The 13,092-nt window shown below is 39.5% G+C and overlaps 1 protein-coding gene across 2 annotated transcripts in view; it reads right to left on the bottom strand.

Moving 5' to 3' along the window:
- The window catches only part of MMP16 (matrix metallopeptidase 16), a 163,669-nt gene extending 151,827 nt beyond the window's left edge, over window positions 1-11,842 (bottom strand). The window contains exon 1 of one of the 2 annotated variants that reach the window (XM_021543180.2): window positions 11,191-11,842. In XM_021543180.2, the coding sequence (XP_021398855.1) occupies window positions 11,191-11,322 (132 nt within the window). In that variant the 5' untranslated portion in view covers window positions 11,323-11,842. The remainder of the gene's footprint in view (window positions 1-11,190) is intronic. The other variant, XM_077782977.1, reaches the window with a different exon arrangement.
- Between the last annotated feature and the right edge of the window lie 1,250 nt (window positions 11,843-13,092).

The raw sequence follows: 13,092 nt of genomic DNA, 5'->3' as shown, positions 1-13,092 counted from the left end.
GCAGAGCATCAAAGTGATAAGGTAAAAATTTTAGTGACATAAGGATGGAGTTTCTATTCTTGGTTTAGTCAGGAGTACAGGTGTCTGGTGTGATCTGATATGAACTACATTAACCAGGGGATGGGAGATTTACTGGAATTTTTGGAGGCCCATGATCTTCTACAACAGTATCTAGGGTTCAAGCAAGTCAGACCATAGGGCCTAAACAGTATCACGTCCCTACACAAGCAAAATTAATCCTACCATTGCAGAGGGAAAGGATTCAACCCCAAATCATGACATTGGAATGTCACTGTCTACCTGGGGGAGAGCCCCATAGACATAGGTCTCATCACTCTCCACCATCATTTAAAACTAGAAACAGGTTAGTTACCTAAACAGAAGTGTCTAGAGTCATTTGAGTTAACTTAGAACGCAGAGACTGACTGTTGCTAGCCTAAAGAGGAAACTTTTGTTGGTCCCACGTTATTTCTGCCAGCCTTGTGCACATCTTGGCCAAGGGCACTTTAAGAGGTGCTCGATGCCCACATGTGAGCAATTTAATCACACTTATGATCAATACCAATACGTGAGTTCAGAAAAATACTTGAAGTCACTCTGAAACAGTCATATAGTGAACAGATGGTACAGGAACCTTGAGGAAAAAGATTCAGTTTCTACTTCTATCATACTTAACAAGTCATCAAAGCAAATCTTATTTACTGTATCCTCTCCCCATTAATTTCTTGTCATCCAAGGGTATGTAAGCATCATGGCTGCTTGTTAGTGGTGCCTAATATAAAATATTAAATGCATGGAGCAGTACATCTTTTATTGTATGTCATAAAAATCTGCCAATATTCAAATACAAAAGCAGAAACTTAGGTATTGTGATGAAAAGGAAACATGAATGTTTGTGGAACAATTTACTTGTTTAAGAGTACATTCACTCAAAACCAGAATAGATTTTAATTTTGCATTGTGTGGTATTTACAAGCTGATCCAAAATACATTTATTTGTTACATTTATTTAAAATCATTTTGAGTATGTTTGGGTAACAAAAATTATCTTATTCAAACTTTCATTTTGAAAGAGACTGTGATGCTCTCTATCTTCAGTTATCTAATGACATCCTTCACCTAATCCTAACAGCTGTCTACCTAGCACTCATATTTTAAAAGACCAAAACAAAAACAGAACAAACAAGCAAGTAACAAACAAACAACAAATCAAAACCTAAAAAAACCCGAAAAAAACCCAAAAAAACCAAAAACAAACAAAAAAAAAAAACCAAAAAAAAAAAAAAAAACCAAAAAAAAATCAAAACCAGTGTTCAAACTGTTATAGACATGTCTTTCATCTTTTCTGCACTGGTACTTTATTTTTAACACATTCACTTCTAGAATAATTATACAGATTATTAAATTGAAATAGTGTATTTATATTTTATGGTAGTCCTCTACTACACTTTATGAAAAAAAAGTGAAAGAGTCCCAAGACAAAGAAATGATGAAGATATGTTCCTGGCACTATTACATTGCTTTTCTTCTATTGCTCTTGACATGTATTGGAAAAGGCTGGAAACACTTTTCACTTTTCAATGCACATTTGTGCAAGTTAGGTTACAAAGATGGATAAACCATGTGATCCATATGAAGACTCATGATGGAACTGGACACACAACCTGCATTTTTAGCCCCCTAGAAAAATGCCTCAGTCACATCCCTTTCCCTACATATTTGAAAATATATGCAATAGAAAAAAATACAATAAAGACCTTTCCAAAGCTAGCCTTTCATGTACAAGTAATGAAGGACAGAAGTACCAGAGCTTGGCACTTCATGAACAACAAGAAAAACCAAACACTGGAACAGTGTCCTGGGTTGGTTTGCGGGGTTTTTTAATAATTATTTACTTTTTCTAAATACATAGAAGCAATGAGAGAAAAAAAAAAAAAAAAAGTGTCACATGCCTAGACCAAAATCATGCTGTACCATGCTGTACATTCAACAATATATTTCTATTACATCTCATAACAGTAATAATACATTTTATTGCATGAAAGATCATTTCTTTCACTTGCAATTAAACATAAACCACAACACAAACAGATACAATCTGTCAATTTCTCTGCAAAGACAGTGCATCAAAGCAACTTCCTAGAAGAGCATCACACAACCAATGTCTGAGGTAAAAATATGACAGGATCATCACTTTCAGAGCCACATGCTATACAAAAAGAAAGCAATTTCCTCTTTTGTACACTTTGTAAATATCCACCAATACATTTAAATAAAGTAACTTCCTCCCCATTGATAGGGAAGTTTGTTTTTCTGTTTAACTATCTATGTTTCAAAGACATTGATAATTTTCTTTCTGCCTTTCAGCTCGTAATTTTCTAAGAAATTAAGTCTTCCCCTTGTCAACATCTATTTCACATTTGTAAGTGAATTTCTGATTACATCTCAGCAAAAATGAACGGTACCAATGAAATAAAACAACTTTTTCTCTACAGTATCAAGAGAAAAAAAATACTATAGATTTTCTGAGGTTAGCATTTCTTTTCAAATTACCTATACAGCTTTGAAACCAGTTCAACTGTTTTATAAAAGATAAAAAACACACAACACAATCTTCATGTATTACAAACACATCACATGAGTGGGAAAATCTGATGAAAATTGATATGGATTCTTCTTACAGCAGTTACTTTTTCCCACTAACTGTGTCATGATATTATGAGTACTTGTGAGTTAATACAATCAGAAGCTCAAAGAAGAGGGCATCAATCTCAGAGGGACGTTATTTCACATAATCATAGAATGGGTCAGGTTAGAAAGTACCACAGTGGGTCATCTGGCCCAACCTCCCCGCTCAAGCAGGGTCATCCCAGAGCACATGGCACAGCACAGATGGTTCTTGAATATCTCCAGAGAGGGAGACACCATATGCTGCTCCAGTGTGAGTAAAGAAGTTCTTCCTCATATTCTTCCTGTGTTTCAGTTTCTGCCCATTGCTTCTTGTCCTATTGCTCAGCACTGCTGAGCAGAGCCTGGCTCTATCCTCTTGACACCCTCCCTCCAGATACTGATAGATATTGATGGGCTCTCCTCTCAGTCATCTCTACTCAAGGCTGAACAGGCCCAGATCCCTCAGCCTGTCCTTGTAGGAGAGATATTCTTGTACTGAGGAAACCAGAACTGGACATAGCTCTCCAGATGTAGCCTCACTATAGCTGAGTAGAGCAACAGGATCACCACCCTCAACCTGCTGGCAATTCTCTGCCTGGCACCCCAGGATATCTTTATCTTGGCCACAAGGACACACTCCTGGCTCATGGACAGCTTGTTGTCCACCAGGACTCCCAGATCCCTTCTCTGCAGAGCTGTCTTCCAGCAGGTCACCCCCAGCCTGTACTGGTCCATGGGGTTGCTCCTCCCCAGGTGCAGGACCCTGCCTTCACCTTTGTTGAATTTCAGATTTTTCTTCTCTGCCCCTCTCTGCAGTCTGTCCAGGCCATTCTGAAGAGCTGCTCAGCATCTGGGGTATCGGCTGCTCCTCCCAGCTTTGTGTTGTCAGGGAACTTGCTCTGCCCCTTTACCCGTTATTGATGAAAAGTTAAACAATACTGGGCCCAGTACTGAACCCTGGGGGACACCACCAGTGGCAGGCCTCTAACTAGACCCTGTGCCACTGATTACAGCCCTCTGGAATTTCCTGTTCAGCCAGTTCTCAAACCACCTCTCTGTCCACTCACACAGTCCACACTTCCTGAGTTTGCCTGTGAGGATGTTGAGCGAGACAGCTTTGAAAACCTTGTTGAAGTTGAGGTAGATAATATCCACTGCTCTCCCCCTCATCTGCCCAGGCAGTTGTATCATCATAGAAGGCAATAAGGCTGGTCAAGCATGGTTTACCCTTAGTAAATCCATGCTGACTACTGCTGATAACATTCTTATCATCCATGTGCATAGAGATGCCCTCTTTAACAAAGCACTGAGCCAACCAGAATAGAGGCTATCCTACCAAGTGGTAGCAGCAGAGACATAAATCTACTTCCACCTGGCCACACAGTGTAGATGCTCTTTTAAGATGCAGACATAAGGATTTTTCTTCAATATTCTTTACAAAGACATCTTATGTAAATAGTCCATAATCCGACAGTCTCATTCTACATTGCTATTCCACACAAGGGTCCATCCTGATATGATTAATAATGAATTAATAAAGAGAGCAAAATATTTTCATCCACAGTCACAAAGCAATTGTTGAATAATACGCTTTATGCTTTGTCCAACATGTAATAAAAGCTGCTGTTGCTCTACAGAGAGAAAGCATCAAGTGACTTTAATGTTCTTCTTATTGCTTCACCTGCACATCTCCTAGCACAGGAGTTCAAGCTTCAATACTTGAGATTGGATTGCCTAATATTAAGTTCTGAAATCAACAGGACATAAGTTTCCTAGCACCCTGAAGCCTTGATCTTGAAATTAACAGGAGTTTCTAAACATGGCAAAAATATCTGAAAAAGCCTCTAAGTCAATTATGTGCTGTAATACCTCAAAAGGTATGCTAGAAACATTATTATTACAACTGAATTCTTCAGTTATAAACCACATGTTAATAAGCAAAGAAACATTGCACCAACAGTTTTGGTTAATAAGTAAAACTACAGAAATATTTTTTCTTTATCTGTAATTTATGTCAAATTTAATTCATCATAGAAATAAGTGTTGCCACTTAATTGCTCTTAGTGTACAGCAAAGATGCTTACAATGGATGATGATAAGCAGGAACATGAATGAACAGTTGCCAGGCAACCAATAAATAAAGGTTCCAAATAGCACGACCTCTCTTTAAAGGATAAAGCTCTAATCATAATTATTTTTCAAATCCATTTCAGTGCCAGCTAAAATCATGTTTGCAGCACTAATCCTGGCCTTCCTCATACAGAATGAAACCAAATCTGTCATTTGACATATCACAGATAACAAATTAAACAGACTCAACCTGCTCCTTCAGATTATGCTCAACAGTGCACTTTGAGGATAGCAAAAAGGTTAGACAATAAACTGGAATCTGACATAGAGAGTTGAGATTTAAGCAATTTAAATAGGGTAATTAAAGTAATTTTCTTAAAGTTACATTGTTTCCTAAGGATCTTCAAACAGTATCAATACAAAATTCTCCAATGTTTAACATCATAAAATGATCATTCCATAAAGTACAAGGATGAGACAGACTTTAAAATACTAAAAACAGATGCAGTTTGAAATGCTTTAAAATGTATATAATACCACATTCTATCTTTATAAACTCTTACAACACAGTCTTGCTGAGTGCATAAGCAGAGCTGAGGTGCCTAGAGCAAATACTGACCTTTTAGATGGATTCAAATAAAACTGACAAAGAGCAGCATAAATCTTAAACCAGTTAAAGAACACAGTATATCCACTTTGAAGAAACAATGAATGGTTATGCAGAAGTTTTATATTATGCCTTCAAAATAATGGAATGGGAAAGCTTGGGCTTGTTCAAGGTTTACTGGTGGGCCAATAAATACTGTATTTATTTTAGTAAGCTCTCATGTCAGAAAACATTAGGAATACATGTTTTTGTAGTTTTATGTTGCACTACATAAGGTGATTACATAAATCTCTTTAACCAATTTATTTCTTTTCTTTAGTAGAATTGAGATTCACTAATAGCTGTGATGTTTAAACACTAAAATGACAAAAATTTACAACAGGAAAACAAGTTGAACTACAATAATAAACAAATATGTTTTGTACCTAAGGTATAAAATACTATGTCAGCAGTGAAGCCATAAAAACAGGCACCATTCTTCCAACCTGTCTTTGAAAAAAGTACAGGCAACAGAATCCATGAACTTCCCTGCAATGTCAGTAGCACAAAATAATCTCACACTGTACAGTAGAAAATGCACTCTAACAACTATGTATTTCTTCACATGTATTTCTTTGTATCAAATGAGAGCCAGTTCATTATATAGTAGTTATTCCCTTTCTTTGATAGCGAAGTATTCTATTGCCTTCCATCAGACACATCATTTTCCAATTATTTTCTTATCTAGATATATCTGCTCACCAGAGACATTTATAGGAGCTTTTCTTTGTATCTGTATTTCATAAATAAGCAAACAGGAAATACACCGCATTTTATCTGTAATTTCCTTGACTAATATTTCTCCCCCTAATTATCTTTGTCACCTGATTCAGTAACTGCTCTCAGTCTTTCTAACAATTTCAGTGTGAACTCCTTGTTCTAACAAAAGTCCATTTAATTTCATTTAATTTCATCCTATGCAAGACTGAGATTCAGAATTTAAGCAACTGAGAACCATGCAGACTGACTGTAACTTAAACAATGTAGATGATGCTCTAAATTCCTGTTAGGACACACGGCACTATTGATACCAAAACCACATTAATTTATTTTCCATAGTTTTTAGCTTGCATTTTAATTAACTATAAAAGAAATGTGTTGTGCCTATAAACCTCACAACCAAGACCACTAGTCCAAAAGTGTGTAAAGGTGCTTTGGAGGATTTATTCCCCTCCCAAATGTTTATTCCTTTTCAGATGCCAGCTGAAGAATGAAACTGGTCTGGTTTTAAGCCTAAAACACTTATGGAATAAAAGGTCATGCCTTATCATTTAGCAGGAGCTGGAGGTTAATTGTTAAGTTTATTAACAATGAAAACAATGGGGTTCTCAGAAACTTATTACCATGGAGGAAATTGATGTTATTTTTCTGAAGTTTGGATTCCACTGTGATTTGTTCCACAACATGCAATTTAACTATCCCACTTTTGAAAATGGGAGATGACTGTATTGTTTTAAAGATCTGCTCACACTAAAATAAGAGTAATTTTAAGATTTTCCCTAGGGATTCAGGTCTATACATTTAGCAATAGAAGGAGGAAAACAGCATAACTGCCAGCTTGAGGAGAGAGATGATGAGGCATGCTTTTTCTCTAGTGTTTCTCACATTACAGATACAGTCAATGAAAGTAGGTGCAATTCTAAAAACTCTTTCCTCGACAGGGCTTAGGCAGATACTCATGTGAGTAAGAGCAAGCAGCTTTATGTTCCAGAGATCAATCATATTCTAGATGCAGGCTGATCCTGTCTTCTGATCAAGATATTTTTGTTTCAATAACCATTTTTCCCATAACAAAATGGTGACATTTGCTTTATTTTTTTTAATATTGGATATTTAATAGGTCATTAAATACAAACATACTTATTATTCAAGTCCATACAAAAAATAAGGGATGATATTGGGAGATAAATTTGCAGAACAATACCAGCTCAAACAGTGCAATATTGTTTGGTTTAGGAAAGCAAATATATATATGTATACACACTAGATGCATATATAGATACTTGTCAGAACCATCTGTAGACACTCAGTAACACAAAAGGATTTGTATTTGAGCCACACAAAATATTATTACTATAGTGAGGAGCCTAGTAGGGGGAAGAATGTAGTTTGTTCCTCTATTACTTTTTAAATAACAATTAGCTTTTATGTTTTGGATTCAGTTTTATATTTGGAATGTTCTTTTCATAACCATTATTCAATTCAATATCTCATTGATGGATATCTTCTCCTGCTAGTGTACAGAAATAGTTGAAAATAGCAGCAAAACTCAACATTGATGACATAGTCTTTCACTAATGTATTTAATGAAGTTACTGTTTTGGACCTAGTTCAGCTCGAAAAGAGGGAAGAATGTAGTCCTTAGTTTTTCTATGATATCAGAAACAAAGTCTCACAAAAATGCTACTGCTAGTCAATGAACTTTGAAAATTACTGCTAAAACCTTCCTTCACATATGACTAAGTGATTCCTAAATTTCATAATGATTTCTTAACCTACCAGTTACAAACATCTCTCATGAAGCTTTAGCACAAAAGTCTCACGAATACAGAGTGCAAGTGTGCCCCTCTCATGTACCATACTCCATGATTTGAATTCTATTCTGCCATGTCTATTACATGAAATACTGTATACATTAATGTATTTCAGGATAGACAGATGAATTCACCAATCACTGGAAGCTTGAGGAATTCCTCCATTCAGTTGTTTGGGTAAAAGAAATTTTACAGAGGAACAGCCAAATTACAAGGAACAGAAATGTTCATACAAGCTTGTAAATTTCAGCTTTGTTTTACTTTTAAAAGGAAACATTATTATTTAATGTCTTTGAGCTACAGTAGTATCTCTTAAGAATTGCACTGGCTCATACCACTGAAACAAACAAACCAAAAAATGCAAGAAGACTGCACAGATTTTACTTATCAATCAGGAAAGTGGATTAAACAAGACAGAACAAGAGGAAATAAATCATCTCTGTATTTTATAATGTTCAACAGGTATTATCTGTATTTTATGTAAAGACAAGAAAGAATGAAAAGTAAATCTGCTTTCCAACCATCCTAAGCAATTTTTTTCAGTGACATTTCATTCAACTATATGTACACTACTTCTTTCCTGAAGCCTACTTTGCATATTTATTCTTATTGTCATAAGAAATCTTTGCTATATTTTCACAATTTACTCTGAAGTACAACTGCTTTATGCACTTGTGCTGACACACAGAGTTTTACAGCACAATACATACTTGCTGTTGCCAAGTCCTTTGCCTCAAGTTTCCCATGCTTTTAGCCTTTGCTGTTCCCAGCAAAAAGAAAATTGAATTTTCAGCACTATCCAAACAATGTGAATATGGCAATGGCTGTTCTGGGGCAAATGTGAAGTTCATTTAGGCCAGGACTATGTCACTAGCAGTGGTCAAAGGCAGTGACCTAGGAAAAAGCTCCATACTAGGACAACTCTCAAATAATACAGCAATCCCTCAGAACACTCTTCAGCAATGTGTGGCTCAAAGACTTAAATATGAAAAGACTGGAAGTATACCAACAATACGATAACACTCTTTGTTTTCAGAAGGGCTGGAAAGAAGAGCAGAAGATGGCATACTTCAAAAAGAAGAAATATGTGCCCTCATCACACATACATGCTACTTCATTCTATCCACTTCTTGTTCCTGATATTGCCTTTATTCTCAAAATGTGCTGTTTTCCATATGGAAGAGGTGACAAAAATGAAAGTGTTTCCCTTCTTTCCTCAAAAAACCTCCTCCTGACTGGAGCTGGCCTCCTGTTCATATTCTACTTGACTAAACCAATCTTTTTCTCTTCCCACACTAGCTCCATCTGCCGCCCGTCTCTCCAGCAGAGCCAGATGCCAGCAAAGCAGACTGCTGTGGGAGGAGAAAGTTCTGTTGCTGGAATTTCATCCCTATACTCTGCAGGGGGCCAGCCTGTGAAACATGGGGAGGATACAGAGAGCAACTTCCTCTCTTCCACGCTCCTTCCCCTGCTCATCAGTGAAAAAGGCAGCTGAGGACATGAGCAGAAAGATAAAACGCCAATGTGTGCTCTTAAATATTCAGCTTTAATATTCATATAGCAGAAGTCTCACGGTTGTACTCCAGACTTGAGCATGGTACACACTAGATAAACATGTAAGAAGACATGAATCCTGCTCCAAAGAACTTACAATCCAACAGAAGCAGAGATACACATTTGTGATAAGGATCAAAGGAGTGACTAGAGCACAGATGACAGAGAAAAAATACTTAGATTTATAATCAGGAGAGATTTAAATGATGGAGTAAAAAGACAATACTTTCTGAAGAGATGGAAGTCAAAGAAAGGATCAATGGATGCGTGTGGTTAAACTGAGAGAATTGTAAAGAAAACTGCCTGTAGAGAAGGAAAGAGTAGGATGAAAACACACTTAAAGAAAGAAAATGTGGGTTCTTTTTACACTTGATGTGATCTTGCATGAAACAGAGGGAGAAGGCATACAGGTAAGAACTTTAGATAAACAGTCTAGTAACAGAGGAGGATCTGCATGAGCAATCTTGTCAGAGAAAGGAGCAAGGATATGTGTCACTGAGTGAGAACAAGAGCTCATATAAAATAAGCAAGTGTGCATATGTGTGAGACAGAGACACAGACTTCATTTTTCTGGGAGAAAGAATCATGGGAACCCAGGAGACTAAAGAGACTATAAAACAAAAAAGGTTGGTGTATGTGTGCAGCAGAAAGTTTTGAGTGGGGTTGGCAGGACAGAAGAAAGTGAAGGTACAGAGTGATCTAACAGAATACCAGAATTATATATAAGAATCAGAAAGAGTATATATAAATTACAGAGACAAACCAAGAAAAATCAATAAGTTGAATTGACAAGGAAAAGAAGAAGGAAATAGACACATCACATTGCAGTAGAGTAAGGGATCACAGCAGAACAAATGGAGTGACAGGATGGAGAAAAAGGAGGAAAGAACATATGCAAAGATGATAAAAGTCACTAAAGAAACATTAGTTAAGTGAAAGCACTATGCAAAAACTCCTAATGGAAAAACAGGGTGTGTAGACAAAGGTGATTGCAAATGGATGGTCACTGTAAGTGTAAACTCATAGGGTTTGCCCATCCTGGTATCCCCACATTTTAATCTTCATTTTATCTCGGAAAAATACTGTTTCCTTATCCTCCACACCCCCTAACTTCCGAGCTGTAGTTGCACCCTTATGTCATTTGTTTCACTATTTCTAGTGGCAACTCTTTTTCTTACGTCTACACGGGAAAAATACCTTATTTTTTTCAGATAGTCTACCACAAAGAAACGTGCCAAAAATGTCAAGCTTCCTTCCTCCTGTCCCCATAACATTCTTTCATTCATTCTTCGAAAAAAAAAAAAAAAAAACCAAACCAAAGCAAAAAAGGCTGGGAAAACTCAGCAATACAGTGATATCTTAAGTCCAAAACATTCAGCGACCCTTTCTTGAGCTGCATGTACATACTGTGCCCAGGTTTCCCCCGTGCCCGGGTGAGGGCTTCCCGTCTCCCGCGAGCTGCGCTCCAGAGCCCGGCATCGCGCTGCCGGGATAACGGGATCTCCGGCTAAACGCATCCATCAGGCGGGGCAGCGCGGGGAGGGGAGCTAGCTACCGGCTGCTGGAAGGAAAGCCTACACAGACGTATGCCCTGGCTGCTGGAAGACATGGCTGGCTGGCTATTTGATTTGATTTGAGGGACATAAAAAAAGGGAAGAGAGGAAAGGGAGAGGGGGAAGCTCGCACACGCTCGCACACGCATCCGGCTGATCTTACCTCCACATTGAAATACTGCTCCGCTTTGCACACTGTAGCACATAAAATCCAAATGAAGGTTTGCAAGAAAAACACCCTGGATTGAGACACGAAATCCAACCGGCTTCCAGTGCTGGATGCGAGTACGATCATAGTGAACTGTGCTTCAGCGGGTGGAAGACCTCTCTTTCTCTCTCTTTGCCTTAAACAAATGCACAAAACAAACCAGCCTCCCCCGTGTCGGTGAAGAGCCCGTAGCGCAGGTTCACCCACAGCCGGGGAGGAGGAGGAAGAGGAGGAGGAGGAGGAGCAGACACTTCACAGCACGGGCGGCGGCGCGGCAGGGTCAGCTCTCGCTCATCCTCACCACCAGCCCCGTGAAGAGCGAATGTGGCGTCCGACTACAGCCGCCGCTCCTGCACGACTCCTCTCTGCCGAGCAGCAGCAGCCTCCTCCCCGTGTCCTCCCTCCGCTCCCGCCTCCTCCGCCTCCTCCACCTCTTCTCCTCCTCTCCTGCCTCCTCCCCTTCAGCCTCCGCCTCCGCCCGGGGAAGGCGGCCCGGCTCGGCTCCGTGCCGCGGCCCGGCTCGGTTCGGCCCAGCCCGGCTCCCTGCCCTGCCTTGCCCTACCTCGCCTCGCCCCCCGCCGCTCCCCTCCGCTCCAGAATGTTCAGCCGAAACCTTCATGGCCCCGCCCCGTAGGCGGCCTGAGGGCGACGGCCCCACCAGGCGGCCCCGGCGCGCCAGCGCCGCGCGGCCGCGCTCGGCGGGCCGGGGCCCGGAGCCTCCTGGGCGGCTGCCGGGGACCGGCGGGCCGGGCGCCGCCCGCGGCCTTTCCCCGACACCCGTCCCCGGCGGCCGAGCGAGCGCCGCAGCTCCCCGCCCTCCTCACGGGAGGCGCCGGGCGCGCAGCGAGCGCCCCGAGCCCCCGCCGCTCCCCTGCCCGCGCTGCTGCCGGGCTGATGAAATTCTGCTAAATGCGTCCGGAAACATGTCCATACACTTCAGGGAAAGGAGCGTGGGAAATACTATAGCACAGACTAACTTCATGCTGGATATTGTCATATTCAAAATGCCTTGCGATTACGGCAGATGAGCTACTCCTGCAGTGATTTAAAAGTAAACGGGACTTTTTATGCGGCCCTTTGATATGTCATCCAGTATAAGGAAGGTGAGATGGTCCATAACATCAGTGGACACGATACTGCAGTAATCCATCTTGGGGGGGAAAGGGAGAGGAAAAAACCCTCCAAAATTCCAAATTTACTGACAAAAAATAAAAAAAAAAGTGTTTTTTTTTTGTTTGGCTGTCAAAAAAGATGCAAAGGTATTTTATCATTATATGGGACAAAGAGTAAAAGAGTAAAAGACATACCCGATGTGAAATTTCTATAATCTCATAGTTGAGCCCAATGGCTGAAATTAAAACGCATGAAGACTACATGTACACAATCTTGACTGCATCTAGTAGCAGAATGTAGGAATGTATTAAGTTATCCACCGTTTAGTATATTAAGAGTAAGGCAGTTATGTGAAGAAGTCATGATCTGCCTAATCAAAACTAATCCTGTTTAAGAATTCCTTACGTGATATCCTTTTTTCATATTAAGGGCTTGATCTAAAGGCATTTTGTATTCTTCTGATCCTTAGTGATGTAAATTAAGAAATTATGAAATACAGAATTGTTAAACGGACCTGTTGGAACTTTGGTGACAAATATGGGAAGTCAAATTAAAGAAGTGAATAATTAAGCACAGGCTAAAGAAATGTCTTGGAAGAAGCAGGAAAAAACGTGAAACTGACGCATGCAAATTATATTTGGGAAGAAAAATTAAAAAGCAAAATCAAAAGGATACTGGTAAAATAACAGCACTTCAGAAAATAATCTGGGGGCTGTAATGTAAATATGAGTCAGCAATGTGCTA

The sequence above is a fragment of the Lonchura striata genome, chromosome 1, assembly GCF_046129695.1.
Source record: "Lonchura striata isolate bLonStr1 chromosome 1, bLonStr1.mat, whole genome shotgun sequence".
NCBI classification, from domain to species: domain Eukaryota; kingdom Metazoa; phylum Chordata; class Aves; order Passeriformes; family Estrildidae; genus Lonchura; species Lonchura striata.
Note: the sequence above shows the minus strand (reverse complement) of the source record. Positions and strands in the feature narration are given on the sequence as shown.